This window comes from Austrofundulus limnaeus, unplaced genomic scaffold (assembly GCF_001266775.1).
Source record: "Austrofundulus limnaeus strain Quisiro unplaced genomic scaffold, Austrofundulus_limnaeus-1.0 Scaffold176, whole genome shotgun sequence".
Taxonomy (NCBI): domain Eukaryota; kingdom Metazoa; phylum Chordata; class Actinopteri; order Cyprinodontiformes; family Rivulidae; genus Austrofundulus; species Austrofundulus limnaeus.
In genome coordinates, this window is record NW_013952578.1 from 843,968 (window position 1) to 856,984 (window position 13,017).

Genomic DNA, 13,017 nt, shown 5'->3' on the forward strand with positions numbered 1-13,017 from the left:
CTTTTCACTTCACAATTACGTGCACTTTCTGTTGCTCCATAGCAGACATTGTTAAATAAATGTTAAAAAATAAAAAAATTGGATAAGTGAAGGACACAAGGAGATGTCAGGTTGAAAATGAACAGATAAGAAAGATATCTCTAAGCTCAAAACCTTTGCAAAAACTAAACCAGTTAATAAAAAGTGAGTTTTACAAAACATTATAAAGTAATATAGCTGTGATGCTCACCATAACTAGAGGACAGAGTAAGATCAAAATCTGAGTCAAACAACTGAGTTATGATGAAATAAGTGAAAGAACGTTACATTGATTGATGACACAGAGTCACTGTGGTCCATTTTCACATGCAGCTCTCGTGCATGTTGGCTCAGGAGGCGTCGGCTGCTACAGGTTGGGCAATCCAGGGCTTAGTTCCATGATTTTATTACTTTCCTTACAGCCACATGACGACGACTCGTCTTTTGTCTACAAGTTAAAGGAGTGAGGCGACCGTCGTCTTCCATTGATCGCTTCCTTAGTCCTTCCTCCATAGTTTTGCTTTCAGTTGTGGGGCGGTCCTCTGCTCGTCTGTCCTCATGCCTCCCTCGTTCAGGAAGTTTTTAGGCTTTGTCCCGTCCCTAAAATTTCACCGGCTCCACAACAACACAAACAGATGATCTGCTGCAGGTTTCAGGATAAATCGAATTTTAAAAAACGAGGAAATCTCCAAACCAAAGCTGGTGAGCTTCTGTTCTCGTAAAGCAAGAAATTCCTTTTCATCTGTAAGCATGTGGCTCTCTGTCTATTTTTTGCTTTCGTCTTCTTTGTCCGTTCGAAAATAGGATGTAAAGTCACTTAGCAGCCTAAGGTAAGCCTCTTTTGACCCATCCCAGGACAGTAACACCCAGTAAGACCAAACAATCACACTCGGATAGAAGCAGACTTTTTTTAAGACAGGCTAAATCAGAGAGGAAAAGAGGATTGGGCACGACAGAACAACTACTGGTATCAGTGTGAATACACAAAATTAGACAACACTTCCCTGAAGCAAACCAAAAAAAAAAAAGAACAACAGGTGTGTTGTTGTGCAACGTGTTGTCTGTTTTAATTATTTACTCTTCACCATTAAAGGTGAAAAACTAAAGCCTCTTTCATCACTTGGTAATGCTTTCTTTTACGGTACCCTTATTACCATGTAATTACGTAGCAATTAGGGTACAGTTTTACTATGTAATTAATTGTCTGCAGTAATGTAGCACTAACCTGGTAATGTATTACAATTCACTTTGTAACACCTAAAGAAGCAGTAGGTAATTTAGATGGTTTTAAAGTTATATTTTATTGCAATTAACCACTAACCCCAAAATTTAGTTGCATTCTTTTGGTTATAAATATAGTGTTGAGTTACTATTGAATAGTAATTTGATTGTAGTTACCCAATAAAGGTAGTTTTACTAACAGTAAGTTTTCTTTTGTACCCTAATTCCCACGTAATTATATGGTAAAAAGGTAGTAATTACATTTATTACCATTTTTAATTACCTTGTAATTACATGGTAATAAGGTAGTAATTACATTTACCATTTTTTCATTACCTTGTAATTACATGGTAATAAGGGTACCATAAAAGAAGTGTTACCCATCACTTTACGTATTTACTCACCGCAAAGCGCTGAACCTGCTTTATTTTAATTTCTAAATACTTATTTGAAATCTTTAATTTTGACAATAATCTTGAAGCTAAACTCTGATTGGTTCTCATTTGTTGGATCTTCTAGTAATAAAGTTTGAATTCAAGCTTAATAAAAAGGTTTCATGTTATTTAACGAGTTTTACACAAGGAGGAGCAGTAATCTTATGTTCTCGTCCTCAGTGACCATCATCTCGTTTTTAATCAATTATCTTAATCCGGTTAATCAGATTAAGCAACTGAACGTGAGTTGGGATCCCTGTTGTCTGTTTCAGGATATGTCAGGACACTTCAGAAGATTTCACTGGCCAAATTAATGGGTTTGGGAGTTTTTGGAGGCAGGTAATGGTTTTCAATGTCACAAGGTTGCCTCTCTTTAAGCTGTTCAGGTCAGGATGGAAACTTAGCCTATGAAGGCTAATGCGGATTTTCACCTGAAGGAATGCAATACTCTGTTAGATTAGTGTTAAAGGAGACATGTCCTGCTTTTAAATCCTTCTTATTTACATTTACATCATTCAGTTGGGGTCTATAGAAAGTGGAAATCCTCCTTACTGTAACTCCACAAGCTCCTCTTTCACCCCTTTTCTGAGATGTGTCTCAGATCAACTCGTTTTGAGGCTGTCTCTTTAAACCCAAACGAGGTGCTTCAAACCCCGCCCCCCTCCAGCTTCCAGAGTGGCCCATTCTAGTTTGATAGAGGGGTTTCCGACTATATAGCTGCACAGAAACTTTTTATTTACAAAGAAATTAAAAGATGTCAACAAGTGAAGACTTATCCATCCAGCCAGAATGTGATCCAGAGCCAGTGGAGAATGAAGACCACCAAACTGTAGTAGGTAAGTCCAGACCTTAATTAGCAGTTCTGTCATAAAAAATGGTTGTAACAGTTCAAAAAAAAAACCATAGAAAGTTTTAAAAAAATTTGACGCAAACAGAATATAAAGATATCTACTCAGCACTAAATTCTAATTTTTTGCACTCCTAGAGACTCAAAATCGCTCCCAAACCCAGCCAGTCGAGGCAGATCCCAAGCCTGGTACTGATGGAGTTTTTCCTCTCCACTGTCACCAATGTGCTGCTCAGGATGAGAGACTGTAGCTATGTTTACATGCACAAAATTTTTTGATMGGAYTGAAATGTATTCGGATTAAATAATCCGAATGTACTGTTTACAAGGACACAATCCGATCATGACAAGTGTTTACATGCACCGCACAGTGTTGTAAACTTTCAGCTCTACCTCCGTGTTACAACCATATACAAAGCTCTTCTGTGCACTCAGGACGGACCCGTGCCAGTTTTTAATAACGGTAGAGACGTCGTTTCTTCCCGGTTGAGCTGCAGACGAAGCAGTACGTGTTTTTTATTTTTATTTTTTGCGAAGCACCATCTGCTGTTTGTCTCCTTTTTCATCTGTTGAGAGCGTGGGGAAAAGTTCTGCGCGGCGCAGCGCAGCTGAAAACTACAGCGATGCTGCCCCGCCTCCTCTACAGAGCAGAAAGTCAGAAGACCTGCACACTCAGGTCAGTTTTCCACAATCAGAATAAGATGATCCGATTGTGTTTACATGCACGTCATTCCGATTATCAATCGGCATAACCCACCTCTCTCGTTCACATTAAAAGTTCATTCGGATCGAGCTCAATCGGATCAGAATAGTCGGAACGGGCTGTTTACATGACGCATTTTTATTCCGAACGGCCGTTTAATCCGATTACTTATGTCCATGTAAATGTAGCTTGTGACGAAGTGATTCAACACAATCTGCTGGTTTCTTTAGATTTGTTTTTTGTGTGTACAGTGCCCTGACACTATATAAATAAACAGAACTGAATTGAACAAAATGCATTTAATGGCTTAAAAAGTGGATTTTGAAGGATATGTTTCCTTTAATACCAAGCAAGTTGTAAATATATCACCACAAAACCCCCAAATCATTAAGTTTGTTAACCAGGTTTTATATTTGCTGCTTTTATTTTATTTTGCTAAACTGCATCTAAAATCGTACAGTTCACAATTAACTTAAAATGTTTTGTCAGTGTTGAGTTTTGTGATTTATCAACTACTGAAAAACACGGATGTGAGTCCGTTCAGTGAGGTGATAGTTTGTAAAGTTTAGAATCTGTTTGACAGTATGCAAACTTAATGAAGAAAAGATGGAGGCAAAGGTAAAGAAGGTGTAATAATTGATGTAAATTTACAACTGTTATCTTGCTGGTGTCAAGATCCACCTTTAAGATCAAAATGTCAAATTATTTGGAGGTTTCTCTATAAATGACAGAGATGGTTTGGTTCGAACAGATGATTGCGTCTCACCTTCGTAGTGAGGATACAGATGCAGTCCATCCTCACCGATCCACCGGCCAAACTTTAAATAAAACCTCGTCCAGGTCCAGCTTCTCCATTCTGCCACTCAGCCACTTGTGACTACTGATAGCATCCTTTTTTTGTCTCCTGTCTGCCTTTGTTTCATCCTTTTCTCTCCTCTTCTCAGGCCATCTCCACCTGTCCCTCCATCGGCGACGTCAGAACGAACTGCTGCGCTGGAACAGAGGCCAACCCGCAAACCGTGGCAGCTGTCCACCCGCTCTCCTGTTTCCCAGCTGCTGTCTTCGTTTTAAGGCAGCTGGTTTCCACGTTTTGACCTCACGGAGTGCATGGCTCCGAAATATTTACACATTTCCATATAAATATATCTGCGTACGCACGCGAACCACACTCCACACGTTAAAAAAGGGGCAGCATCTCGAGACTGATGCAAGAACACACACACATTCAGAAACAGACGTGTGTACACTGACAAGAGCATGCACAAAAATTCATATGCTACACGCAAACCACTCTCCACTGCTTTATCAGGTCAGGTTTCTGGCAGAGTGGGGTTAGACTGAGTGAACAGTGACAGCTGTATGGCAACGGATGCTCTACTTTCAACTTGGTGGATATTTGTGTGTTCAGAGCTACATATGAAGCTTTATTTCATACAGGAACTGATTCTTTTTTACTTAATCTCTCAACACAAAGCATTACTGTAGCAAATTTAACGAACACATCATTTAATCCACAAAGAGAGGCTGTTATCTGCTTTCAAGAAAATGATCTAAATGCATCAACCTGGTTAATTAGCAGTTCTGTGTTTTGTTCTGTGGCATCACAACAGTTAGGGTTCCTCATAACCCATTAAAACTTAATACAGCATGAGGTTTAGTTAAAGGGATCCACGATTAGTTGTAACATTAAACTTTATTTGATAAACATATATTTTAACTGTAAAATAAAGACTGTAAAAATACTGTAGGCTGTTTAGTTTTTATCATTTTTAAACTAAAATTTTAAAAATATATTACTGAAATAACTATAATTGCTATTTTTCATTTTAGGACTCTTTCCTCAAAACATGAGCTGTCACTCATAAAGGAGACAGTCCGCAGCTCCCTCAACTATCAGCTAAAGGGATAAACTCTGTAAGGTTGCTTTTTTTTTTGGCATAACATAAAATAAAAAATCGATGTCTTACTTTGTTGTGGGACAGGGGGCTCGTAGCAGGCCTGGAACCAGTGCCGGGGCTAGTCGATGTGATCTTTGCTGATCCAGGGCTGGTTGGACTGAAAACAGAGATCAGTGAGGGAAGATATCTGCATGCAAACTCTGAAAACTGTCAGTGCTGCTGCATATTTATTTCAAAACAGTGGCATGCATTTATTTTTTATGCACAATGTAAGTGTTAGCTAAACTTATACACTGCCCTAACAAAAAAAAGTGTCCACCTGGATTTAACTACGATCTATTATGTGGGGTTGCTGCAGTTGGTCAGGGCTAGTTTCAACAACAGTTTGTGCTCAAAGAATGAGGTAAGCTGACTACCTGAATATACTGAATGACCATGCTATTCAGCATGAGACATCATTTTCACACATGATTGGCTCCACAAAGTCCATTGAGAATGTTTGGGACGTACTGGAGAAGGTCAGACTCTACCGTCATCAATGCGAGATCTTGGTGATAACTGAATAAATTAACGCAACACTGGATGGAAATAAATCTTGGTACATTGCAAAAGCTTATTGAAACAATTTCACAGTGAATGAGTGCCGTAACCAAAGCTAAAGGTCCAACAAAATATTAGAGTGTGGGACCTTTTTGTTTTGGTGGCGACTTTCTTTTTGGTCAGGCAGTGTATGGTCATAGGTTTGGTTAAGATAATAAAAGTGTAATACCAATAAAAAGAAACAACTAAGATCTGTTAAAATTCTCTTCTTTTCATTTCAAAGTCTTTTAAAACCACTCTTACAACTCTTGTTGAATAATGCAGAAATGTAAAGAACAAACCTCAGAGGTGGTCCTTTGTTTAACTTGGACGACGGACTTTTAGGACTCTGGATCTCAAAGGGGAATTTTCCACCGGGGCTCGTTGGACTCTTGCTGGCACTGCCTTTTCCCAGTTCTGAGTCTTTGCTGGTTAAAGCGGGTTTAGAAACTGTGGCGGCTCCTGAGACTGGACTGAGACTGGGACTGGGGATGGTAGGACTGGCTTTGCCCGGAGAGGTCGGTGAAACGAGGCCTTGAATGGAGCTGGAGACGAGCGCGGAGATGGTCACCAGATTCAGGTCCAGGGGGGAAGGAGGTTTTTGTGTACTCGCCGAAGCTTGTGGCTGCATTCCGTTTAGGGACACTCCTGGAGTCGTTTTTTGGGGGGTAGAGGGGGCGTCTACGTTGCTCACAGTAAAACTGGAGGAAGCAGCGGCAGAGGGTGAACAGGTTTTGGATGGTGAGGAGCGTTTGGACAGTTCTGACTCTGCTGATGTGGACGCTCCAGGTTGGACAGGAGGAAGGGGAGCACGGTATTTGACTTTAGTGGACCGGGACGGTGGGGAGCCTGGCTGCGATGCGGGGGAAGGTGGCGTTTTTGCAGGGGTCACGGTTGGAACAGGTGGTGCGGGGGATTTTATAGACCTGGGTTTGGAGGACACAGATGTTGGTTTAGATGGTGCCCCTGAAGCTTGGGGGCTTAAAGGACCAGGGGGAGTTTGCTGCTGGGCTGGGGGTTCTGCTGACAGGTTGCAGGGAGAGGAGAGGTTCTCAGGACTTTCTTTCTGGTCCACAGAGGTCTTGCTGTCTTCTAGGATGGTCAACTCATAGTACTCCTGGATATCTACGGAAAGATTAGAACCATGAATAACTAAAAGTTGTGGTTTAGTTAAGGTCGTATCTCACTGGGCTGCGACTGCTGAAGCTGGCTTTGTCGCTTGAACTTGAAAAAGTTTGTAAATTGTCTCTCAAGATAGTCAGAGTCGTCACGAGTGTCTCAACTTAGAGATGCATTTTGACACCTCTACTCTGACAGAAAACATGACAATTTACAGAAATGAAAACTGAACACTAGGGCTGCCACGATTAATTAGTCGACGACTAATCAATTATTAAAATAGTCGATGAATAATTTATTAATCGATTAGTCATTTTTGTTGTTGTTTTTTTTAACTTTGTTTTTCTCTCCAAACTGCTTTGACACCTTCCACTGCCACATCTGCCTTTCTGTCCTTGACACACATGCACAGTAGTGGTAACTGGGTAGGCCGTGGACGTCACAAGACATTATACAGACAGGCTCTGGTATCATGGCTACCCAGCAACGGAGCTCAAAAGTGTGGGATCATTTTAAGAAAATGAAAGAGAAACCTGTGTAATATCTGCAGAGCAGAACTTGCCTTCCACAGTAATTATTTTTAGTTAGCATATAGCTAAAACTAACCATGGTTATATAATAGCAGCTGCATTCTGGTGCGATAAGCTTATATTCAATTAACGTATGATCTGATTAGTCGACTAATCAAAAAAAGTAATCGGTGATTAATAAAAATAATAATTTGTGGCAGGCCTACTGAACACTTTGGGAAAATCCTTATTAAATACAAAGGCAAACTAAAAATCAAAGCGTACGTTATTCAGTTAAACACTTTGAGCAAGCTGTAAAGTTAAGCCCAGACTTCTGTAAATCTCAGGGTATCAGCAGAGCTCAAAGCCAGCCTACATCTGCTGATCACTTGGCACTCACTCAGTGAATCTCACACGGGACACGCTTAAGCTGATTTATCTTCCCCACCTATGCTGCTGTTCCGTTTGAAGCCACGTTGCTCGACTCGTAATCAGACGTGGTCGTTCTACAGTTGTCACTGGTTCCATTTTGTTTCTTTTGTTTTTTTATTACGTTACTGTTTTTGTGTTCTAAAAAGGGGGTCTTTGTTAGTACTCGTCCTTCCACCTCAGACAAACATTTTCTCAGTGAAGAGCTGACAGAATCCAGAAACAGCACTCAGCACACTTTAAAGAAGCATCATGCTTTTAAATCCGTCTTATTTAAACGTAAATTATTCATTTGGGGTCTAAATAAGGGGGAACTGCAATGCTTTGGTTTTAACTCCACCTCATTGTAACACCACAAGCCCCTCTTTCACACCTTTCTCAGATCAGCTCGTTTTGAGGCTGTCTCTTTCGATCCAAATGAGGTGCTTCAAACCCCGCCCCCCTCCAAGCTTCCAGACCAGATTCACTCTAGTTCAGTACAGGGGTTTACGACTATAATGCAGCAAAGACACATTTTATTTGCAAATGAATTAAAAGATGTAAACAAGAGAAGATTCGTTCATCCAGCCTTACATGTTGGACCCAGAGTCTGACCCAGAACCAGAGAATGAAGACCACCAAAATATAGTTGGTAAGTCCAGACCTTGTTAGTCAGTTTTGTCACAAATACTGTGACGTAATGGTTCAGAAAACATCATATAAAATAGAGAAAACTGAACATAATATGACCCAAACAGAAAATAAAGATAACTACACAGCACCAAAAGCAATTAAATTGAGATTTTCTGCACTTCTAGTGACTCCAAGTCCACAACAAAAAGCATTTAATGGCTTAAAAGGTGGATTTTGCAGATATGTCCTGTTTAAGGTCATTGGAATATTTTGAACTAAAAAAGTCTGTGTTAAAATTTGGATCAAAAGGATTTTTTTCACTGCAAAAAAACAAATAAATAAAGTATCCCTTTAAATTACCAGTTAATATATTAGACTATTTAGACTTTTTCTTTTCCTTCTGTACTGCTTATTTGTTCATCTTGGGTTGTTGTTTTTTTTTTTTTTTGATCATTGGAAACAAGAAAGTGCAGAAAATAAATGAGAAAATTATTTGGGGGCTCCATGAAACAGTGCCACCCATAATTCAATATGCTGACTGAGCCGCTTCATAGAAACGAGTAGAAATTATTTTTAAACTATAATTTGAGTCCAAATAACGCCAGGTTACACCATTCTAGAAGAGGATCCTCAAGTGTTTTATAAAACTAAAGCCATCAAAAAAATAAATTAATAAATAAATAACACACTGAGGCCCTCACACTGAGGCCCTCTAGTGTCAGCACAAGGGTATTGCACATGCAACCAATATAAAATAGTCAAGTTTCTACTTTTTCTAAAGGAATATTGAATTAATTATTTGACTTTTTTAAGTTGTCACACTGACTGATTATATCAAGATGAGAGCTATGGTTTGACATTTCACTTCCCTCTTTGTGCATAAAGACCTGACAGGCAGTTCAGTAATAAATCAGAGGTATTTCAATATCTGCAAAACAAACTCAGGCTGCCAACTTAGATAAAACTATACGATCATAAAGAGGAAGGAACAAGTGACACATCTGGGGTTTTAGGGGACAGTCTAAAATGAAAGGAATGAGAGCAGAATGACCAACAATGGTGACGTAAATAAGTTAAAAAGGAGACTTTTTTAAATAAACATCATAAATAAAACCCAGTCAAAGGTCAGCAGAAACAGTGTGTTGTGTGAACAACAGACACACATGCACTCAGTGTGAGGTGAAGATGCAGATGACTAAAGAAGGTGGAACAGGAACCAAAACCAGTTTGTTGTCATTCTCAGAGCCGTGAATCCTTTTTAAAAATCACCTGTAAACAACAAACATCTCAACGTTCAGCTTAACTTCTCTAAATAATGAATAAACCAGTTTGCAACTTCTAAATGTGAAGACACTTTCTACAAACAGCTGTTATTTATTATTATTTTATGAAACACACCTACCGGTATTTGCTTTGGTGTTAGCTTTTAGATGCAGAATCCAAATTTCAATATTAAACACATTATTCTTGACATTTAAAAAAGAAACTGTTGTTTTTCTTGCGCTCTTTTGTCTTCGGCTCTAATCTGGGATCGAATTTTTGGCTTCAACCATTTACAGACACACACACAGCATTATAACTGACAAACACACCTTGATTTACTGCATCAAACTTAGCGAAACAAGCCCGGGGGCAGAAAAGTTTATAGAATACCAGGAGTAACAGAAATGTTCTCATTACCCATGCAGGATAATTCAGACTGTATGTGTTTTTACATTTAGCCAAATGGGTCATTTTGTTAGTTGTTACTATTTAAAGTAGACATATCCTGCTTTTTAATCGTTCATTTTCATATTTAAATTATTCTTTTGGGCTCTTTATAAAGTGGAACTACAACACTTTGGTCTGAATTCCTTCTTATTTTAACTTTACAGCTCCACTTCCACCACTTTTCTGAGGTGTGTCTCAAAGCATCTGGTTTTGTTGCTGTTCCTTTAAAACACTTCAAGCCCCGCCCTCTCCGGCTTCCAGACCGGTCCACTCCAGTTTGAGAGGAGGGGTTACGTTTTCTAGATTTCAGACATGTTTTATTTACAATTAAATTAAAAGATGTCAACAACAGAAGACTTGTTCATCCAGCCTTACATGTTGGAACCAGAGTCTGACCCAGAACCAGAGTCTGACCCAGAACCAGAGTCTGACCCAGAACCAGAGTCTGACCCAGAACCAGAGTCTGACCCAGAAGCCAGAGGAGAATTAAGACGAGGAAATCATAGTTGGTAAGTCCAGACCTTATTTGGTAAGTCCGTCGCAGATAATTTGACGCAATAAGACTCAGAAAACATCATAGAAAATAGAGAAAACTGAAAAAGCTGAAAAATATCCGAACAGGATATAAAATATATATTTGAAGAACCAGGAGAGACTAAATTCAACATTTCTGCCTCCTAGAGACTCCAAGTTCACAACAAAATGTATTTAACAGCTAAAAAAAAGCGGATTTTGCGTGACAGGTCCCCTTTAAACACTTGGACCTCACATTTGCCAGGATCAGTCACTTTTCCTAAAATAAAAACATTTCTTGTTCTGTATTTAAAGAAAACCAAGTGTAACATCTTAACTAAGCTGCCCACATCTTACCAAGTAGAGCACTGAAGAGTTTGCTTTGGAAGACATTAATGACTCTGTCCAGAGACTGCTGCAGCTGGCGGTCCTCCTCCACCGGACCCTGTTTCGCTCGGTTCTGGTTCTGCTGCCTCTGGTCCAGTTTGACTCGATACTGCTGGAGCAGCTCCAGGGCTCTCTGAGCATCTTTAGACAACAAATAAAGGACGTCAAATACGACATCAACACCCCTCCAAACACTTGAAGTAAAACAAAAAAAAATACCCTGTAACAGGGCTGTGTATTGGCAAGAATTTGGCGATATGATACATATCATAACAGAGGGGTCACGATACGATATATCCCGATATATTACGATACTGTAAGCAAGGCAATATGTTGCGATATATTGCGATTTTTTTGTTCAAAAATTCTATTAAATAAAAACCTCTTACTGAAAAAAAAAAAAAAGAAAAGCTAATGTTTACTTACAATGCTAATGCTACACTTACTCTCTGGCGCTCAAGAGGTAGAGGAGCCAAATGKCTGGCTCACTGCTGCCAACTAGTGGTCAGAGGCTGAACTACAACATAAAAATGAAYGGYTGGCAAGAARGTTGACATTTTAAAVMTTVATTAAAAATCGATACAGGGCTTTAGAATATCGATACAGTATCAGGAAATGAAATATCGCGATATTTCAGTGTATCGATATTTTCTTACACCCCTACCCTGTAATACAGTCTCCAATTAGCTAAATATCTCATGAACGACAGAATGGATTTTAAAACAATCTTCAGCCTGTTTTTATTGGATGTTTACATCTTTAACTGATTCACTTAAAGTCAAACTGATTCAAGATGGCTGCCACAGCTAAGCACACGAAAGTAATACGAGAGATTATAACATCACAGTTTGGCCAAATCCTTTAACTCTATTTGCTTTTCCTTATAAAACTCTGGCATGAAGTCTGGTGGGTGATATGCATTACATTAAGGCAGAGGTTCTCAAACTGGGGTCCCTGGACCCCCCCAGGTGTCCGCAAGAGGTATCCTGGGGGCTCCTCAAAAAGTTTTACTAAAATGTTAATTTGGTTTTTCTTTATAAAAATGCACGGAGAACAATGAACTAATAAAACAAACATCATAAACTTAATAAAAATATATATTCCCGTGGCATTTAGGGGTTGAAATGACAATAAATTATCATTTAAAACAGCATGGGGTTTATGAGGGGATCCCTGGATTTGATTTTATTTATTTTTTGTCCTTGTAAGGGACTTGCGAAGCCCTGCTTTAAGGAATTTTAGGTGTTTAATTAAAGTATGGATAACTGTGCTCAGTTATTTAAAGACAAGTTGACTTGGCTCCATTTATGAAGCATGGGAACCTTGTGTAATATTCTCAATCTTCTGTTTTTTTTTACTTGTTTAACTAAAAACTGTTTCTGTTCAATTTCACTGGTCTGTTCCCAGAGCGTGATTTGTTATAAAACCGGAGGTGTCAAATAGCTGAAGTGCAAATAGTTTACCTTAACAGAAGTTTTATATATTAATTACTGGAGTTATTCTTTTTCAGCCAACTTTTTTACTTCCTGTGATGTGTATGTATTAGCATATGTTTTATAATAAAGTATATGATTGAGATACGATGTGCAAAGGGGAGATGTAAAGACCTCGGTTTTTGTTTTAAAAGAAATGTATATTTTCTGTTTACTTTTCTGATCTTTTTATTGTTTCTGCTGGACCCCAGTAAGAATAACTACATTTTCGTGCAATTAGCAGTACATTCTACTCCTTACATTTTAAAAATGCAAAAAAAAAAATAATTTCTATTTCATTCCAGCTTGTAATAGTTCAGAAAAAAATAATAAACTAGACATGGGTTTTTACGATGTAAAAATAAGTGTGCATTGCCATGCAGCATGGCTTTGCCTGCAGCATTGGACTTGCAGAATGAACTTTGATCAAGTTCAAATGTGTTTTCTATACTAGCTTGTGCCTGTCACGTCAGCAGGTGTTTGTATTTAAGGTAATTGTGTGACAATATGAAATTTGAAGAGATTTTTTTGATAAAGTTGCATTAGCTGGGTTTTGAACCCTGATC

General features: G+C 38.8%; 1 protein-coding gene across 4 annotated transcripts in view; it reads right to left on the reverse strand.

Annotated features, from left to right (window-relative positions):
• Nucleotides 1-13,017, reverse strand: part of LOC106524105 (discs large homolog 1-like protein) — a gene marked incomplete in the record, with an annotated part of 158,795 nt that overhangs the window by 144,033 nt on the left and 1,745 nt on the right. For 2 of the 4 annotated variants that reach the window (XM_014017766.1, XM_014017765.1), the window contains 3 exon segments: nt 5,191-5,278; nt 6,003-6,825; nt 10,950-11,120. In XM_014017766.1, coding sequence (XP_013873220.1) covers nt 5,191-5,278; nt 6,003-6,825; nt 10,950-11,120 — 1,082 coding nt within the window. 4 annotated transcript variants of the gene reach the window in all.